The 21,569-nt window shown below is 41.1% G+C and overlaps 1 protein-coding gene across 1 annotated transcript in view; it reads left to right on the forward strand.

Moving 5' to 3' along the window:
• VPS13B (vacuolar protein sorting 13 homolog B) overlaps positions 1-21,569 on the forward strand; it is a 932,812-nt gene that overhangs the window by 429,381 nt on the left and 481,862 nt on the right. Inside the window, 2 exon segments of the mRNA XM_029063425.2 lie at positions 9,784-9,890; positions 9,892-10,016. Coding sequence (XP_028919258.1) covers positions 9,784-9,890; positions 9,892-10,016 — 232 coding nt within the window.

A 21,569-nucleotide genomic window follows, 5' to 3' on the forward strand; every position in this document is an offset into this window, starting at 1 on the left:
CCACGCATTGACCAAATCTTACCTTTCCTGAACTATATAATTTTCCTTCATCAACACCACTTAGAGCATCCTCTCCCATTACTCTTTATGTCATTTCCACCATTACAGTAGAGTGTTTCGAATCACCCTAGCACATCAGCCCACCATCTGCCATTTCAGGTTGTTCAAGCCTTTACTTACCACACACTGCTCCTCTCTCAAGTGCTTCACACAATCGGGATCCTATTACAGTGCTCTGCATTGTTCTCTTGATTCCATTGCCTTTCATCATGCCTTCTGAGTGAAATCTGAGCGAACAGTTTATGAAGAGGGCAAGGAAAGGGAGGGCATTGGAAGAGAAAGAGATTGTTGGATTGTCTAAAATGAGGAGAAAGTTTGCCATTCAGGCGGAGGCCGTTCATTGTGAAGAGCCCACTGGGAGGACAATAAAGAAAAGTAAAAATATCCCATGCAGTCAAAGCTACAGATCCCCTAACTTTATTTGTCTAATAAATCTTGGGTCTTTCCATCCACAGTTTTGCCAGACACAGGGACTTTGAGTATCCAAACCCCAGTGGTTGGAGAGGTAGAACAATACAAAAACTCCATGACACTGCCTGGGCTCCTTTCTCCCTGCGAAATTAACCCCCCAAGTCACTTAAAAGACAAGTGCCTGAAAATGTCCTATATCCTAAGTTTTTCCTTTTCCAGGGCAAGGCAGTTTTTAGAAGTCCCCAAAGAGTACCAGTAAAGATTATCCCCTCAGGTCATTCCCAGAACCCTCTGATTCTCAAGACAGGCACCCTCAAAAGCCAGTTCTGCTTCAAGAGGGCTGGTTGCTAGGTGTTTAGAGAGGTTTTTCTGCTTTCCTCTCCCCTGATTCTCAAGTAGCACTTTATGCATTAACCCTGAGTTCCCTATGCTCTCTACTTAACTCAAACATTAAAATTATTATTTTCAACCAGTTTTTGAAAGTTCATTTATCTATTAACATGTAACAGATGTAAATATTTCCTAGTATCCAACCTGCCTCTTTCTTAACAAAAACTTCTTTTTCTGGGATAAACTTACTCCTTTGTACCCCAGGGCTCCATATACTTCCCTGGAAGAAGTTTTCCTGGGGTCAGCCATGTCCTAAGATCTTTCTTTTTTTTTTTAACGTATTTAAGTGCTTCCTCGGGGCCAGGCACTGTACTAAGCACTGGGATAGATACAAATTAATCAGATGGACACAGTCCATGTCCCACATGGGGCTCACATTCTTTATCCCCATTTTCCAGAAGAGAGAACTGAGGCACAGATAAGATAAGTGACGTGCCCAAGGTCACACAGGAGACAAGTGATGGAGCTGGGATTAATACCTTCTGACTCCCAGATATAATTTTAGGAGGGCTTTGAAGAGTAGGGCATTTTGGAGAGTGAAGCAGAAGTAAGAAATCCAGTATTAAGCGTCCTCTTACCTTCCCCTTCCTTTCTCCCTTCTCCCTTCCTTTTTTTTCCTTCTCCTTTCTCTGCTGTCCTTCTGGTAAGACTTAATTCATATAAGTCGCTACATAATAACACCTCCCCCTGCCCCATTTGAGGACTGGAAAATTTATGTGAAATAGTTGGGCGATTTGGTGATTAAGTATGGCATGTTTTATTTATTTTTTATGATTTTTATTAAGCACTTACTATATGCCATACAATGTGCTAAGCACTTGGGTAGAGACAAGCTAATCAGGTTGGACTGGATCCATGTCCCTCACGGGCCTCACAATCTTAATCCCTATTTTTTAGATGAAGTAACTGAGGCACAGAGAAGTGAAGTGATTTGCCCGGGGTCACACAGCAGACACATAGCAGAGTCAGGATTAGAACCCAGGTCCTTCTGACTCTCAGGCCTGTGCTCTAATCACTAGACCATGCAGCTTCACAGCATGATACTATCATTTCTATCGGGTGAGAAAACGTGCTTCATTTGGGAGTAAATGTGTCTCACTTGCCGAATTTGCATTCAGCTGGCAATCCTAAAATCTTTATGAATTTAAATTATCTTCATTTCAGACATCATTAAGGATTAACTTAAACTGAATTTGTTTTATTCACCAGCTTGTGGCTGGAGTAAAGTGAAGTAGCATAACATTTCAATAGAGAAATATGGTTCTGAGTCGTTCGTGCTTTCGATTTAATGTTTCAGGGATGGAGTTATACAGATGTTCAAAATCTGTTAGTTGACGTTTTTAAGATAAGATTTGAAGTAACTTTGTGATAGTATTACTGAAACCTAGGTCCAGGATTCTAATTTTTTCTAAAGCAACTTGCACATTCCTAGATCTTTTATGTTAGAAATATAGAACAGAAAAGCCTGGAGTTGTCATCAGATAAACTAGAACATCATAACCTAAGATCATCAAAGGATTATTCTTTTAAAAGAAATGTGGCTAAGTAAATGTGTTTGGCTCCAGAATTAACTTTCCAGTTGCTTTGGTTCCAAACACAGTACTTGCTTTTGGCTTTTCAAACATTTCCAGTTTTAGCAATATACATATACTAGGGTGTTTCTTACACTTCTAGAGAAGCTGCACAGCAAAGATCACATCTGCTTTATACCATCAATGTCATAAATTCACAGAACAATTGCACAGTTGTCGGTGTTTATACAGGAGCCATTCTACAGCCAGGGTTGGACTCTTTAGTTTCTGGTTGTTCCTTTTGAAGGTGGCGATGCTGGAGGAATCTTTGAAATCCCATGATGCTTCCTTGCGATTCCATTTAATTGAGAAAAGCTCATTTCAGTCCTTCATATTTATTGATCTCTTACTGTGTGCAGAGTACTGCACTAAACACTTGAGAGAGTACAATATAACAGAGTCAGTAGACGCATTCTCTGCCGACAGACATCTCACCAGGCCCCTTATGCTAAGAACGTCAATATCCATTTAGTAGTATCTACTGAGTGCTTATGTCAAGCACTGCATTAAGCATCTGGAGAAAGAGTCCCAGGACAAAAAAGGCAATGCTATAGCTACTAACCCTGCCTCTTTAACAGCTCCTAAATCTAAGGAAAACTTGGAGGAAGGAGGGCAGGACTGGCGATGGATGTCCACAGGGATAAATACAATTAAAAGAAATTCAGAAAACGACAACAATCATAAAAACACTAATAGCTACAGGACATTATGGAATAGAGGAAACCCACAAGCACAGGAATTGAGAAGGGGCAATCCAGTGTCCAGTATTCCCAACTTTTCTAACTTTCTAACTTTTAAATGTTTACTTTCTGCCCACCCCACCTCAGCATCTTGGAGGAGAGGGTAGCATCTCTTTCTTCAGTCCCGGGGTTCAAATGGGGGATCAGGTTCTGGGCTAAGGTGAAGTTCATTTTAATAAATTAATGGTATTTACCAAGCGCTGATTCTGACTCCCCTGGTAGATTCTGAAGTCCTAGTGGGCAGACACAGTGTCGACCGACTCTATTATATTGTACTTTCTCAAGTGCTTAATGCAGTGCTGTGCACAGAGTAAGTACTTCATAAATGCCATTGATTGAGATTGCCCGGACTCCAGTTCTGGCTTCTTTCAAATTTAGTGTGAAATCAAGTTTTAAGGATCTCTACAGTAGATTCATCAAACATATGTGATATCATTAATTGGCCTACACAGTGATATTTTCCAAACCACTTTGGTGGCCTACTTGGAGAAAACTGTAAGCTCCCTCTAGACTGTGAGCTCATTATGGGCAGGGAATGTGTCTGTTATATCGTCCTGTTGTACTCTCTGCACAGTAAGTGCTCGATAAATAAGGTTGACTGACTAACTGACAAAGTAGTCAGATCCTAAAGCAAATTTAAATCAAAATGGCCTCGCCATATGTGTCAAAGAAATTGTCATCTTGTCCAACCCAGTCCTCAGCACCAGTGAAGTGAAATGTGGCTTCATCAGAGATTCCATTTTCTTCAGTGTATTTTACACAGTAATGGTGAAAGATCCAAGGAACCAAGAAGATCCAGTGCATCAGTTCCTCAAAGAAAGTCATTGCTCTCAATGATTGGTGAATATTATCTTTCCAACCAGTCAGGAGGAATTCTGTTGACAAATGCCCTTTTGGAAGGCGCATGAAAGACATGGAAGAGATTTTACACCATTTCACAGAGCATACAGCACAGGATCAGGGACTCTCAGAGATCAAACTAAATAAAACGGAGGCATGTTCCGGAATGCATTAGGGAAAGGCTCGATGTAACCAAAGATTTTCAACAACAGTCTGCCGCGTTGAAGTGCTATTTCCTGTAATCCTAGTCCTCTAGGATGACCTTGTGTAAAGGGTGTATAATTCCATCCTAGCAGTGTGGTTGAGAAGGGTGGGCAAAACGTGCCCTAAATTGAAGTGACTTGGCGTGGAAAGTGAAGTAACAACAGAAGTAGTCAGACTAGCGTGACAGTGAATGTCAAACTGTGGGCTTGTTGTGGGCAGGGAGTGTGTCTGTTTATTACTATATTCTACTCTCCCAAGCACTTAGTAAAGTGCTTTGCACACAGTAAGCGCTCAATAAATATGATTGAATGAATGAGGCATCTTGTAACCTGGGACAAAGAGGCAACCCACACCCAATAACCTAGCTGGAAACCAAAGGACAGCACTTGTATTCATGCACTTGGAAAGTTCTGCTGATCACCCAGTATCTGTCAATCAGTGGTATTTATTGAGCGCTTACTGGGTCCAGAGCACTGTACTAAGCACTTGGGAAAACTATAATACAATAATCTTGTGACTTGCAAGGATTACTACAAACAGCATTTATCGCTGGACATCGTTAATGCTCTCCTTTGATCTCTTTATATCTCTCCATATATATGACTGTGTGTTTATATAATCATACAGCATTTTTAGTGCCTCTGCAACTAAATTAAACATCAGAGTAAGTAGGCAATAGCCCACACACGGCACACACTGATTTTTGCAGCTTCTCTATACACATACACACATCCTTAGATTACATCTTTATATATACACTATACACACAAACCCAGAAAGTTAATGAGTAGGAAATCCTAATTAGCAAATGCAGTAGCCAGAATCAAAGCATTATTGAGTTAAGTTGTTAAGCACCAAAATGACATAAGTAGCCATGGCCAACCACAGAAAGCAGTTGACTCGAAGGGAACTTTCCTAACAACTCGGTTGTATTCTCTCAACTGCTTAGTTCTCTGCTCTTCAAAGAGTAAGTGTTCAATGAAATCCATGGATTGCTCGACTGCAGCAGCTCCTTGGTATATTAGTTGGCTTTGGAGTGGCCAAGATGTGGCCTCTGGAGACCGGAGGTAGCAGAGAGCAAGGCCCGGTTGGTGGATGGGGTCTTGTTGGAGGGGTAAGGGGGCGGATGGTTGCCTCACCATCTTGAATATGGGTGTAGCGAACCACGAATAGGTGAAATCACAAACAGAAAAATGGGGAATGCCAAGAGACTACCACATATTTTCATCACCATCCTTGTTACCCAAACCACACATTTCTAACCAATATTATAATATGAATTGTATTACATCAGGATATTCAGACTCTGAGGAGTCTATCTCTACTCCCACTCCCTAACTCCTCTGTGCTCTTTCATAAGGTGCAAATCACACACGATGTCTCTGACTGAGACTACACTACTGATATCTAAAGTATAAACACCTCTGAAGTCAGCCCACATTTGTTGAGCCATTGGTTTGTGTATAATAGTTATGTTTAAATGCTAACCTTAAAAGCATTTAGAATGGTATTTGTTAAGTTCTTACTATGTGCCAAGCACTGTATTAAGCACTGGGGTGGATACAAGCAAATTGTGTTGGATAGAGTCCCTGTCCCATGTAGAGCTCACAGTCTCAATCCCCATTTTCCAGATGAGGTAACTGAGGCCCAGAAAAGTGAAGTGACTTGCCCTAGGTCACACAGCAGACAAGTGGCCGAGCCAGGATTAGAACCCATGACCTCCTGAGTCCCAGGCCCACACTCTATCCACTACGCCATGCTGCTTCTCCTAAGAATAGAACTAAGGAATCGATTAAGCTGATTTCTATCAGGTGTTCAAAAAATGTGTGTGTACATTTTTACACGGAGTATTTTTCCAGAAATGAAATCTACTCAAGGTATTTTCAACCTCTAAAAACGAAAATCTGTTTAAGGAAAAACTCAGTGTTCCTACGTAAATGGCCAGTAGTAAAAATGAAAATATTTTAATTCAGCCAATACTTGAGGTTTTTTGGAGAGCAGTGGGAAATTAAACAAGCGCTTCTTTAAGAAAAGTCAGAAAATACATACAATGCATCACTTGCTTTTAATAGTAAATTAAGGAAATAAAAGAGTGGGCTTTATATTTCAGATTAAATATAATTTTCAAAAATCCATTTTCCCTATTCCGGACACCTGTTTCACCATGAGATAGTACTCTTTTATGTGGTTTAGATTAGAAGAGGGTCGGAAGGAAATTACTAGGTCAGAAAACCAAGATATAATTTCACATTGAGCATAAAGTAGGCAGAATTTAGCATAAATATAATGCATTACACTCTGTAATTAAAAGTCAAAATATTGCTTACTTCACTGGTTCATCATTATATATGATACTTGGAATGTGTAGCCCTTGACATAATAGGAATCAAAATAGGAGGTGATTCTATTTCAAGAATTTGTAATAATTCCTTCTCTTTAACACATGAATGTGTTCAATATTGGCAAAGGAACACGTTGCTACCAAAACTGAAATAAGATCCTTGAAACAGAAAGGATGTTGCCATGGAAAAATGAAGTAACACACAGTGCAGCTGTGATGCATTAATGAATAGGATATTTTTTTTAAAGATCATTTGTGTTTGGTGTGGCTTGGAGGGTCTCAACCAGATGGTTTCCATGAACAAGATCTGACCCCCAGCTTGAGGACTTCTTACTGGCAGATTACTTCATTTTCTTTCCCTTGGATTGTCAGATCCTTACATTAATGCAAGATTTACGGCTACAGATTTATATTCAGTTACATAAATCACTCAGCATTTTACGTTAAATCCACATTTTAGACGTACAGTTTAACAGTTATTTAAAAAGTGTAAAAAGATTTATGAGATTGCTTAAGTTTATGTTATTGATAGAACTTCATAATAATTTTAAGTTATTTGCGATACATAGATTGTAGATCGTTTTCATGATGTTTAAGGATGTTTAACATTCTATACTTCATCTAGGTGGGCTAAGATGAGAAGTTTCTTCTATAAATTCTGCTTAGTACAGATGCATTCCATTTACTAAAAAGAATTCCAGAAAATGTTCACATTGATATTTGTCCATATATCTTAGGCAACACATTTAAGTACAGTACTTTACTATTATTGTTTAAGCACTGATGGGTGCCTTTCAATTAATACTAAAGTTACGTGTCACAGTACTTCCTCCTTATCATTTCTGACTCAAAACAGTTAATTAACCCAAACAAGTCAAAATAGCTTTTATTTTGTCTCCTTTGGTTTTCGCAAGGCAGGTGTAATGCCGTACCTCAGGACCTGTTTTGTTGACTTTGTACAGGTATTTGGCAGCCTGACCCTTTTTTCAAGCTAATGAAATGGTAGATCTCCAAACTGACAGTATTTTAACCTAGTGTTTATTCCCATGTGTTTTGCTCAGTCTGCATTCTGGGAACATTTGATTTGAATCAACACAATCTATTTGAATGGTGATTTTTAATAAACTGTTTATTTAGCACATTTATAAAACAAAAGTTTTTCTGATCATAGCAACAGTGCCTCTGTCAGCTGTTTATCGCTGGCGGTCAGTGGTTTGACCTGCATCCTGTGCTAATAGAGGAGAAAATACTCTTATGGGCCATTTTTTCCAAACTGGGCAAACGGACACAATAAATTATTGAAATGTTTTTAAGGATCTAAATGTAATACATCTGTAACAATACAAAGTTGTTCCTAGTCCAGGATAAATAAAGTATATTCAACGATCTTGAATCAATAAACTGCTTATCAAATATACAGTATAATTAATTTCACCTTGCCGCTCATATAGGACTAGACCCAGAAACAAGCCCAGACTTCATGAAACAGCGTATTTATTTTTACACAGCTCTACCTCTTCCCTACCCCCCCGCCCCGCAACCCCTCCGTGGAGTCTTGTCAGTTTGTCTAAGCAAAGAAGTACAGAAATGTTGGAGAAAAGATGAATATCTATGCTTTTTTATACTAGACTGGCAAATTATTTATGGTATTAAGGAATTCCAACTCCATTACAGATTATTGTTGCTCTCATGAGGGAAAATATATCAACCCTGAGGGGAGGGTAACACTAAGCATTAGTGCTTAGTTATCATTTGAAAAATATGGTCTCTTTACAGATATGAATTCTCAGTTGGTTGGAACTTTGACAGGGCACTGCTATGTGAATTACCGAACAGCAAACCAATTTTGTTTTTTATCACATCTTCAAATAACATCTTGCCTTGAAAACATTTGAAGAAACTGAACTGAATCATATTTTGTATTTTCTTAACAAAGCATTCAAGTGTGCAAGCTGTTGAGGATATTTGATATCCAGGTGCAGAATAGTCCTTGAGAGAGCCAACTGAGACAAAGAGTCCGTTGCCTACGTTGCCTCTGAATTAAGAAGTCATGATGAGTTCAGTCCCTGGTTGGGGCTTTCTCAGCCTTCTTGAAGTTGCAGAGGTTCTAGAAAAAGTATAAGACATTTTCTCTGGTAGGCTGTGCAACTTCATTGATAGTAGAAGTGGAAGAAAATATCTTGCGTGACATCGCATTTTAGCCTTCATCTGTAGAGTGGCGGAAGGAGAAAATACCTCTTGCATTTAAAACTTTTGTTGCTTTAAAATCAATCAACCATTTATTGAGCCCTTAGTCCTTACTCTGTGCTGAGCACTGTACTAAGCTCTTGGGAAAGTACAGTACAACAGAATTAGCAAACACGTTCCCTGCCCATAATGAGTTTACAGTCTAGAGGGGGAGATGGACTTTAATATGAATAAATAATAATAATAATAATGTTGGTATTTGTTAAGTGGCTTACTATGTGCCAGAGCACTGTTTCTAAGCGCCGGGGGGAGATCAGGGTAATCAGGTTGTCCCACTTGAGGTCCACAGTTATCTCCATTTTACAGATGACGGAACTGAGGCACAGAGAAGTTAAGTGACTTGCCATGGTCACATCAGCTGACGAGTGGCTTATTGTGTAATTTAAAGATATGTACATAAGTGCTGTGGGGTTGGGAGTGGGGTGAATATCAAATGTCCAAAGGTGATTAAATATCTGGTGTTTAATGAGAATGTCTGTTTCTAACTAAGGCCTTTTAGAGTAGATGATGAGTGAGGGTTTTTTTTTTTAGTGCTAGTCACTGTAAAACTACAAAGGAAGGGAAGAATTCACGTGGAAATAAATCTTTTTAGAAAGTAACAGCATATAAAATGCTAGTCAACTCTTAAGGCCTTTGCTGGTGCTAACAAAACCTAATGAACTGCAAAAGGAGGAGGATTTTCTCACCTTTTTTGCCAGCACATTTCTTAACTCAATCATGTTTCTTGGAAAGAGCTGTGGAAAGGCAGATATATTTCAGCTCATGTTGCTGTATCCTTTTGATCAAGTTTATAGACAGAAATGGCACCTTTTCATAGCGTGAAGATTTTTTTTTAATTTCTGTATGTGTGATTGTTGCTCCTACGTTCCTGATAATCTCTCAAAATTTTCTCGATTTCCCTCTCATTCCTTTGAAAATTTTAGAAGTGTTATTGTCTTTTATCTGAAACTAAAACAACATTTTGCCTTCTGTTTTCCAGCTAGAAATACAGTCGTGTTGTGTGTTCCTTCCAAATGACAGTCTGCCTTCCCCGAGCACAATTGTGTCTGGCGACATTCCTGGAACTGTGAGAAGTTGGTATCACGGCAAGCAGTATGCCGGGAACCCTCGTTCTCTGTCTGCCCCAGATCACGATCCTTAGTGCTGGACATAAATACATGGAGCCATTGCAGGAGATCCCATTTGTTGTCTTGAGACCTATTCTAGAAGAAGGTATTTATAAGATGAATTTTAAAATTTTTCCTGGCGTTAAGGGTGATGCTCATTGATCGTCGTGATTGCTTTTCTGTGTCCAGGTTTATGTAGTAAGGTCTTTCCCTTTGAGAGATATTTTGTGTGACTAGAGTAGGTGAGCCAATGCCACAGATTATCTCCTTCCTCCTCTCTCTAGAATCATAATACAAAGCACAGGATGCCTATATCAAAAATTTAAGAGACCCATGTGTATTTAATTCATTTCTTTAATCTGAGAAATACTGAGCAGAATTGAAAAGAGTGATTATTTCAAGTACAGTCGAATGTAGTTGTGATGATAGTTTGCAGTTATTCTCTCCCTCAACAAATACTTCATTTCCCATTTTCTGTAATTTGATACAAATTCATATCTTTGTGAACCTGACATATTCAATTCTCGTGTTGTAAGAAAACCAGAAGGGGTTGATTGAGTCACAGAGCCAGGCCAGGAAAGTGGGCCTGTATTTTAAGGGCAAGACTCAAGTTTTTGACACAGTTTGACAGGGCAACACCTTGTTCCTATTACTAACCTGTGAGTGCAAATCTCAGCATTGTTTGAATTGACATCCTGATACTATTTGGAAGATCAGATAGCATGTGAGCAGGGTGTGCTTAAGGCAAGTGTGATTTCTCTCCCTGGTACTCTTCTAGGAAAGCGCCCTCTTTTTCTCTTGGTAATCTATAGGTTGAAGTAGGTGATTAGGGTCTTTCAGAAATTTTTTATTCCATGCCAAAGGCAGACATGATTCACTTCACAGTAACCAAGGTTATCAGAAGCATCACACAGATTTTGCCAGCCTGCTGCCCTTAGCTCAGTTTCAGCCAAAATGGCTGGTGGGGTTGTAGTATGGTGTGTGTGTAGAGAGGGAGGGGGGTCTCATATGTACATCTTGAAGATCTTTCGGGTATAGATAACGCCAATGTGGAGCACCCTATTTTGTGCCTGAGGCAAAGACATAAATTTTACGACTCCATTTTTCTGCTTCTTGGGAATCTGGCACGGCATAGTTCCCCATTTCCAGTATATCTCAGTGGCAAGAAGGTGGGCAGCAGCGTGTCCTAGTGGGTAGAGCACGGCCCTGGGAGTCAGAAGGTCCTGGGTTCCAATATGCCACTTGTATGCTGTGTGATCTTGGGCAAGTCACTTCACTTCTCCATGTCTTTTATCTCATCTGTAAAATGGGGATTAAGACTGCGAGCCCCAGTTGGGACAGGGACTATGTCCAACCCGATTTGCTAGTATCTACCCCAGCAAATAGAAAAGTGCCTGGAACATAGTAAGTACTTAACAAATACCATTAAAAAAAATGTCTATACTGTCCTGGGGATTCTGAGCTTAATCTAAGTAATCTCGAGAAGTCCTCCCATTTATAGTAGCGCAACCAAAAGAAGAGCCTTGGTGTTGTAGACACATCATCTGGGAGGATGTTGGCACCCAGCTAGCTGGTCTTTGTGAGATCCAGTGGTCTGCTGAAAGTGAAAGAGAAAGGAATTCCAATCAATCAATCAGTAGTATTTATTAGGCACTTACTATGTGCGGAGCATTGTTCTAAACTCTTGGGAGAGTGTGATTAGACTGTAAGCCCATCAATGGACAGGGACTGTCTCTATCTGTTGCTGATTTGTACATTCCAAGCACTTAGTACAGTGCTCTGCAAATAGTAAGCACTCAATAAATACTATTGAATGAATAATACAACAGAGTTAGTTGGTAGACACATTCTCTGCCAACCAGAAGCTCACAGTCTAGAAGGGGAGACAGATAATAATATAAGTAAATGACGGATATGTACAGGAGAAGCAGCATGGCTTAGTGGAAAGAGCACAGGCTTGGGAGTCGTAGGTCATGGGTTCTAATCTCGGTTCTGCACTTGTCAACTGTGTGCCTTTGGGGCAAGTCACTTAATTTCTCTGTGCCTCAGTTACCTCATCTGTAAAAATAGGGATTAAGACTGTGAGCCCTACGTGGGACACCACTGATTACCTGATATCTACCCCCATGCTTAGAACAGTGCTAGCACAAAGTAAGTGCTTACTAATTGCCATTATTATTAGTTATTGGGACCTGATTATCTTGTATCTACCCAGTGCTTGGAACAGTGCCTGCACATAGTAAACTCTTAACAAATTCCACAATTATTAATTATTAGGAATGGGTAGCTATGTGATGGATGGGGTTGTGTTATGGGGTTTACCACATGATGGATTAATGGCGGTGTCTAGTGTGATGGGGAGATTATTGGAGTGGAGGAAGATTTGGAAGGGAAGATAAGTTTCAGTTTTAGATGTATTGATCTTAAAGTGTCAGCTGGACATGGGTTTGGAGAGTTTTTGGAGGCAAGAGGAATTGCAGAAGAGGTGTGAGCTCAGGGCACTTAAGTAGATATGGGCATCAATATGCATAAACGCCTGGAAGTTGAAGCTGTGAGACCTGAATCTCTCCCCAGTGGTGTGAGTGAAATGTGAGGAAAACAGTATGAAGAGGGATCCAGAACTAAACCTTGAAGGACACTCACAGTTAGAGGATGTGAAGTGTGGGAAGAACAAGCCAAAAGGGATGGAGAAGGATGTCCTCAGAGGTAAGAGGGAGAACCAAGGGAGAACTATGTCAGAAAAACTAAGGGTAGGGTATTAAGGGTACTTCAGTATCTAAAGTATCAAAGTCCATCAAGAGATGGAAGAGGATTAGAATTGATCAGATTCCACTAGATTTGGCATAGAAGAAGCCATGAATGACCCTAAAGAGTGTAGTCTTAGGAGAGTGAAGGGAGAGGAAGTCAGATTGTCGAAGGTTAAAAAGTAGGTGGAGGAAAAGAAGTAGAGGCAGTGGATGTCTATAACCCCTTCTTAGGAATTCAAACAGGGATAGGAGTAGAGTGATGGGGTGGTAGTTGGAAAGTGCTGTGGGATCCAGAGAAGTTTTTGAGTGTAGGGATGACTTCAGTGAGTTTGAAGGCAGAGTTGAGAAAGTGAGTAGCTGAAGATGGCGGACAAAGAAGGGAAAAAGTACTTTAAGGAGGTGAGCGGCGCGTTTGGGTCAAATGCACAGGATAGATGTGGATTTTGAAAGTGGGAGCAGGCCTGATCTAGTGGAATAGAACATGGGCCTGGGAGTCAGAAGAACCTGGGTTCTGATCCCTGGCTCTGCCACTTAACTGCTATGTGACCTTGGATAAGTTATTTCACTTCTCTGTGCCTCAGCTGCCTCATCTATAAAATGAGCCTTTACGACTGTGAGCCCCCATGTGGGACAGGGACTGTGCCCAGCCTGATTACCTGTATCTCCCCCAAGCGCTTAAACAGTTCTTGGCCAGATAGTAAGAGCTTTACCAATACTATCATTAATCGAAGAGGTGACATTTTTTAAATAATGACACTGTGTTCATTTATTCAATTATGACCCAAATCTTTTTCTGTTGCTATAATTACTATAACACAAGGAGGTGTCGTAGATAAAGACAGACGGTTTTACAGATGGATTTCTGGGATACAAGAAATTGAAATTATGCCTAGTCAGATAATGAATCACTGTAGATTTTCCAAGTAGAGGTCAACTATTGTATCCAGCAGACCAAATTATCTTTCATTATTGATGGGATTATCTTAATTTTCTTTATTACTGGCTGTCGATCAAAGAGTCAGTAGTATTTATTAAGCACTTAACTCTACTAAGTGCTTGGGAGACTACAGGATAAAGTTGGTATACATGATCGCTGCCCACGAAGCGTATATGGTCTAGTGAGGGCATTTTGAGTCCAACTGCAACTCCTCATTTAGCTAATAATAATAATAATTATGGCATTTGTTAAGTGCTTACTATGTGCAAAGCACTGTTCTAAGTGCTGGGGAGAATACAAGGTGATCAGGTTGTCCCACATGGGGCTCACAGTCTTAATCCCCATTTTACAGATGGGGTAACTGAGGCACAGAGAAGTGAAGTGACTTGCCCAGAGTCACACAGCTGACAAGTGGCGGAGCTGGTATTAGAACCCGCAACCTCTGACTCCCAAGTCCGTGCTTTTTCCACTAAGCCATGCTGCTTCTCTGTAATGTTATGCTTTGAATTACTTTGAGATTAAACAATATTGTTTAATCTCCCCACCCTCTGTTCCAGTGGCTGTGACAGTGATCCCATCTCTCCACACTGCCCTGAACTCAAAACCGAATTCCCAGAACTGAGTTGCATTCATTTTGCCCTCTGTCGCTATTCTGTATAATAGTATCAGGGTCTTTTTTAATGAGGAGCTTTGTAAATTGAGAATAGTGTGTCTATATATGTTTTATAAATGCTTGGTTTAATTGGGAAGAGCATTTCATCAAAATTAGGAGCAAACTGAGTCTTGGCAAAATTGAGAGATTGTAACCAAATTGACAGAGATTAATTGACAGGAAATAGTTTCAGGCATTGTTGCTAATCAGTCTATATAAGAAGTGCTAATTTTAGGGTTGAGGTGACTCCCCTGAGAATGAATCGAGGTTGGGCCTCCAAAGTTCAAAAATGATTATACCTTAGCTGAATTGTGTCAATTGGAGTCCAATTTCAATAGTTGAGGTGAAGAGAAAAGGGGATGTCTCACATTACTAAGGCCTGAAATGGGTTGAGGATTTAGTTCAACTCCAACAGCTTGTGTTACATCCAGAAGCACTGAGCAAAAGAGGTCATATTTTTAATTTGTTGAATGCAGTTAACCCCTTTAGGCAGATGGTAAGATGTGTTGCAGTCTTTTGCAAGGTGATAATGTTACAGCCTTGCAAAAAGTGTGTTTGCTTTATTTGAAAAGTTCTCTACATCTTTAAAAGCATATTTTGACAGGCATGGAGTTTTGAGATTATTTATGAATTAAAACTTTGCTGGTTTTGGATTTGGGGCCCTTTAATAGAAACTAATAGGAACATTGCTCCTCATCTGTTGAAAAACATGAGAGATACTTTTCCTTTCCATGTAATTTTGGTTCACCTTAGTAGCTTATTGTTCCACTTGGGTTGTAATTCTCTTATATTTAGATCATCACATTTTCCACTTGTTCAGAAGGTTGGTGATGCACTGTTGCTATGACTTTCTTTCCAGTTTAACTCGGTGTCTTTTCCTTTAATCTTCCAACTGTGCATATAAAATTGTTTCCCTGGAGGAAAGAGAAGCTCTTATGAGAAAATACTGGGAATATTTTTGTTTTTAAGTCAACCTCTTGGAAACCATAATGTGCTTTAGTATAAAAATATAAAGAGAAAAGGAATTAGTAAGTATCATTAATAAAACTGAATAACTAGACACCATTGCTTTCTTCTTGCTGGCCAATTTACCAACCACATGATTACTGGGGCCTGAATGGCTAAAATAAGGACATCCTTACCCATTTCCATCCAACAAAAGAAATTCTTAAAATGCTTAAAACCAAACTAATAATAATGGTATTAAGCCTTACTATATGCCAAGCAGTGTTCAAAGCTCTGGGATAGATAGAATAATATTAATAATAATAATAGTATTTGTTAAGTGCTTACTGTGTGCCAAGCACAGCATGGAAAATTGGGTTGGACACAGTCCCTGTCCCACATAAGGTTCACAGTCTTAATCCCCCATTTTAAAGATGAGGGAACTGAGGCACAGAGAAGTGGAGTGCCTTGCCCAAGGTCACATAGCAGACAAGTAGCGGAGCCAGGATTAGAACTCATGACCTTCTGACTTCCAGGCCAGTGCTGTTTCCACTAGGCCATGCTGCTTCTAGGTGTGTTCCAGGATTCTCACTGTTCTCAGTTTGTAGTTCACCCAGTTTTTCTATAACACATGCTTTATTGCTGCAGGTTGTGGATAGAATGCCATTCTTCCATCAGTGCCCATTTCTCTGGGTAGATGCAATCACACTCTTGGAAGAAATGGTTGGGCTCAAGTGCTTGGGACCAGTAAATCATGTCTACTATGACAAGGGATGATCAGGAATATAATACTTGTGTTGTAAGAGATCTGAGTCCATGTGTTATTTGCAGGGATGTGCATCTCATCTTTTAAGAACCTAAGAACAAAGTGATTCCATACTGGATCAAACTAATCAATCAATGAATGGTACTTATTTTCTCTATTTGTTGCTGAGGTTGTACTTTTCAAGTGCTTAGTACAGTGCTCTGTACACAGTAAGACTCAATAAATACGATTGAATGAATTGAACGTTTACTGTGTGAACACTGTACTAAGCACCTGGGAAAGTACAGTATGGTAAAATTGGTAGACATATCATCTGCCCTCAGTGAGTTTATGATCTAGTCAGGAAGACGGATGTTAAAATCTGCTACAGATAGGGAATGCCATAAAGCGTAAGGATATGTATACGAGTACTGTGGGGTTTGGGTGTGTAAGCAAGTGCTTAGGGGGTCTGGACCCATGGGCATGGACAACACAGAAGAGATAGTGTATTGGATGAGCAGATGAGAGGGTAATAATAATGTTTTGGGGGGTTTTCTAAGGCTTATATGTGCCAAGCACTGTTCTAAAGCGCTGGGGGTGGGGACAATACAAGGTAATCAGGTTGTCCCATGTGGGCTCACAGTCTTAATCCCCATTTTCCAGATGAGGCAACTGAGGCACAGAGCTCTTAAGTGACTTGCCCAAAGTCACACAGCTGACAAATGGCAGAGCTGGGATTAGAACCCATGACCTCTGACTCCCAAGCCCATGCTCTTTCCACTGAGCCACACTGCAGTGCTTACTGTGTGCCAGGCGCTGTACCAAGCCCTGGGATACAAGCAAATCGGGTTGGAAATAGTCCCTGTCCCACATAGGGCTCACAGTCTCAATCCCCATTTTACAGATGAGGTAACTGAGGGACAGAGAATTAAGTGACTTACCCAAGGCCATCCACAGACAAGTGGCACAGCCTAAATTAGAACCCATGATCTTCTGACTCCCAGGCCTGTGCTCTATCCACTATGCCATGCTGCTTCTCCAGGGTAGCCAGGGAAGAGATATGATTTTAGTTGGGCTTTGAATTTGACAGACCACCACTCTCCCGCCTTCTTCAAAGGGGGAAGGAGTTCCAGGCAGGAGTGAGCATGTGACCAAGGGGTCATAAGTGGAAGAGATAAGATCATGATAGTGAGTATGTCGATGTTAGAGGAGCAAAGTGTGTGGGCTATGTTATAGTAGGAAAGGAGTGAGGTTAGGCAGAAGCAGGAGAGCTGATTGAGTGTCTTAAAGCAGATGTTAAAGAGTTTCTGTTTGATATAGAGATAGATTGGAGGCTTTGAGGAGTGGGGAGGTGTGCTCAGAATTTTTTTTTTTTAAAAGAAAAATGATCTGGGCAGCCGAGTGAAGTATAGACTGGAGGCAGGGAGGTCAGCAAGAAGGCTGATCCAGTAATCTAGGCAAGGTATGACAAGGGCCTGAACCAGTGTGATAGCAGTTTGGTTGGAGAGGAGAGGTTAATTCTAGAGCTGTCGTGAAGCTGGAACTGACTGGATTTGATGACAGACCGAATATGCGAGTTGAGTGAAATGGATGAATCAAGAGCGATGCCCAGTTTATGGATTTATGAGAAGGGAGGGTGGTGGTGTCTACAGTGCTAAAAGTCAGGGGAAGAAGAGGGTTTGGGAGATGATGTGTTCTGATATGAACACGGTTAAGTTTAAAGTGTTGGCAGGACATTCCAGTAAAGATTCCTGAGGGCAGGAAAACAAGCAAGATTGGAGAGGAGGAAAGAGGTCAGGGCTGGAAAGGTACATTTGGGAACCATCAACATAAACATGGTCATTGAAGCCCTAGGCGTACATGGAGAATAGAAGGGAACCCAGAATTGAGCACTGAGGAGCCCCCGCAATTAGGAGGTGGGAGGCAGAGGAGGAGCCAGTGAAAGAGACTGAGAAGGAGCAATCAGAGAAATGAGGAGAAACAGAAGAGTTTCAGTGAAGCCAAAGTTAGATAATACATCAAGGAGAAAGGGTTGGTCCACAGTTTTGAAGATAACTGAGAGATTGAGAAGGATAAGGGGGGTGTGGAGTCTGGAGTCTGGATTTGGCAAAAAAGAAGTCATTAATTACCATATAGAGAGCAGTTTCCGTTGAGTGGAAGGGGTGGAAGCCAGATTACAGGTGGTCTTGGAAAAATTTCAAGGAGAGGAAGTGGAGGCAGTGAAGAGTTTGCAAAGGAATGGTAGGAGGGAGATGGGGTGATAACCAAAGGGAGCAATGGGGGTCAAAGGAGGGTATTTTTTAGGATAGGGGATACATGGGCATGTTTGAAAGCAGTGGGGGAGGAACGACTATGAAGGGAAAAATTGGAAGGGCTAGAGAAGGATGGGGTCAGCCGTGTGGGTAGAGGGGATAGATTTTGAGAGGAGATAGAAGATCACTTCTTGAGAAACTATTGGGAATAATAATAGTAATGATGGTATTTGTTAACCACTTACTATGTGCCATTCACTGTTTAAGCACTGCGGTAGATACAAGGTAATCAGGTTGTTCCACTTGGGGTTCGCAGTCTTAATCTCCATTTTACAGATGAGGTGACTGAGGCTTAGAGAAGTTAAGTGGCTTGACTAAAGTCACACAGCAGACAAGTGGCGGAGCCGGGATTAGAACCCACATCCTCTGACTCCCAAGGCTATGCTCCTTCCACTAAGACCCGCTGCTTCTCTGAAGGGATGGGAGAGTGGATGAGGGAACAGGAGAAGTTGGGACTGGAGAGGTGTAGGGAGATTATAGGGAATTCCTGCCGGATGGCTTCAGTTTTATCAACGAAATAGACGGCGTAGTTATTAGGGTCAGAAGTTGAGGGGGTTAGAGGAGGGAGCTAAACGTCTGAAACAGTTGGCACAAGCAGTGGACTTGGGAGTCAATAACCTGGGTGCTCACTCATCCACTCTGCCTGGGTACAATTTGCAAATGTGGCTGAAAAGGTGAAAGGGGGATTGACGCATCTTCCTGCATTATTTGTAATAATAATTATTATGGTATTATTTAATGTTTACTATGTGCCAAGCACTGTACTAAACGGTGGGATGGGATACAAGATATTCATTCAGTTATATGTATTGAGTGCTTATTATGTGCAGAGCACTGTACTAAGCGCTGGGTAGAGTACAATATTCATTCATATTTAATGAGCACTTACACGGTACAATAGCAGGCACATTCCCTGCCTATAGTCCTTGCCCTACATTTGGTTTGCAGTCTCAGTGTGGGGAGAACAGGTGTTTAATGCCCATTCTACCGATGAGGAAAGTTGAGAGACTTGCCCAAGATTGCACAGCAGGGTTAAAAGCCAGGTCCTCTGATTCCCAGGCTGTGATCTCTCCACTAGGCAACACTCCTTCTCAACTAACTTTCCAACTAAAAGTTTTCAGCTAAGAAGAATTCCTTTTTTTGTTTTGTTTTTTCAAGTGTGGTATTTGTTGAGCACTTACTGTATACCAGACACTGTTCTAAGCGCTGAGGTAGATACAAGCTGATCAAGTTGGACACAGTCCACGTCCCACGTGCGGCTCACAGTCTTAATCCCCATTTTGCAGATGAGGTAACTGAGGCATAGAGATGTTAAGTGACTTGCCCAAAGTCACACAGCTAAGTGGCAGAGTTGGGATTAGAACACGCAACCTCTGACTCCCAAGCCCAGGCTCTTTCCACTAAAACGTTTGCTATGTGCAGAGCTTTGCACTAAGCACTTGGGTGAATACAGTAGACCTGATAAAATGACCCCTTCCCACAAGGAGCTTATCGTCTAACTGGGAGAGAGAAATAAATTATAGACCAAGGAAATGGTGGGAGGAAAGGATATGTACCTAAGGGCTGAAGGATGAATACAAAATGCTTAACGGCTAGATTTTCAAGTGCAAAGATGTCAAGGGAGAGGCAATAGGGCAAATGTGGAATTAGTAGGAAAGGCCTCCTGGAGGAGGTATGATTTTAGGAGGGTTTTGAAGGTGGAGAGACGGATGGTCTGGTCTTTTGGATATGAGGGGGCGAGGAATTTCAGGATAGAGAGAGGATACGAGCAAGGGGTTGAGACAGACGAGATCAAAGTACAATGAGTAGGTTGGTTTTAGAGTAGTAAAGTGAGTGAGCTGGGTTATAGTAGGAGAGTAGTGAGGTGCAGTAATAATAATAATAATGTTGGTATTTGTTAAGCACTTACAATGTGCAGAGCACTGTTCTAAGCGCTGGGGTAGATACAGAGTAATCAGGTTGTCCCAGGTGAGGCTCACAGTTAATCCCCATTTTACAGATGAGGTAACTGAGGCCCAGAGAAGTTAAGTGACTTGCCCAAAGTCACACAGCTGACAAGTGGCAGAGCCGGGATTCAAACCGATGACCTCTGGCTCCCAAGTCCAGGCTCTTTCCACTGAGCCATGCTGTGGTAGGAGGGAGCTAGGTGATTGAGTGCTTTAAAAGCAATGATAAGGCGTTTCTGTTTGATGTAGAGGTAGGTGGGCAACCACTGGAGCCTCTTCAGGAAAGGTGAGATGTGGACTGAATGGTGGTCTTTGTTTCTTTTGTTTTTTTGAAACCAAACCAATGATACGGGCAGCGGAATGAAATGTGGACTGGAGACAGGAGAGACATGAGACTGGGGTGTCAGTGAAGTAGGCAAGATGGGCTAAAATAAAAGAAACAGCGTGGCTCAGTGGAAAGAGCACAGACCTTGGAATCAGAGGTCATGAGTTTGAATCTCAGCTCTGCCACTTGTCAGCTGTGTGACTGTGGGCAAGTCACTTAACTTCTGTGCTTCAGTTACCTCATCTGTAAAATGGGGATTAAGTGTAAAATGGGGATTAAGACTGTGAGCCCCACGTGGGATAACCTGATTCCCCTGTGTCTATCCCAGCACTTAGAACAGTGCTCTGCACATAGTAAGCGCTTAACAAATACCAACATTATTAGAATAAGTGCTTCAATCAGGGTAGGAGCAGAGTGAGTGGAGAGGAAGGAGTGGCTTCCAGAGATGCTGTGAAAGTAGAACTGACAGAATTTGATGACAGACTGCTTATGCAGGTTGATTGAGAGAGATGAGTAGAGGATATTGCCAAGATTACAGGACTTGGGAGACAGGGAGGGTGATGGTGGTGAGTAGAGGATATTGCCAAGATTACAGGACTTGGGAGACAGGGAGGGTGGTGGTGGTGTCTACAGTAATAGGAATGTCATGGGGAGGATGGGGTTTAGATGGGAAGATGAGGAGTTCTGTTGTGTTTTGGACAGTGTTATTGAAAGTTGATTTAAGACTTGTCTATTTGCATATCAATTAGTTATTTGTTTCTTTGCTAATCAGGGATGCAATAAACACTTTTAGTGTACTTCATGGCATAGCATTCAAGTGTCATAGACACTAGGTTTTACTGGTGTATAAATAATATAATAAAATTGATAATTATTGATTCCCTAGGAGTGAAAGTCTAGATTCTCCCAGTTCATAAACTATTCATCAGGAATGTTACTCAGTAACCAGGATTTTTCCCAGTGCCTAAACTCCTGACAGGAAGATTGCATTCACTGCCATATGGATATTTATTCCAATAATTGCAAGTATTTTTTGCCTTACGGTGATTA

Source organism: Ornithorhynchus anatinus, chromosome 4 (genome assembly GCF_004115215.2).
Source record: "Ornithorhynchus anatinus isolate Pmale09 chromosome 4, mOrnAna1.pri.v4, whole genome shotgun sequence".
NCBI lineage: Eukaryota > Metazoa > Chordata > Mammalia > Monotremata > Ornithorhynchidae > Ornithorhynchus > Ornithorhynchus anatinus.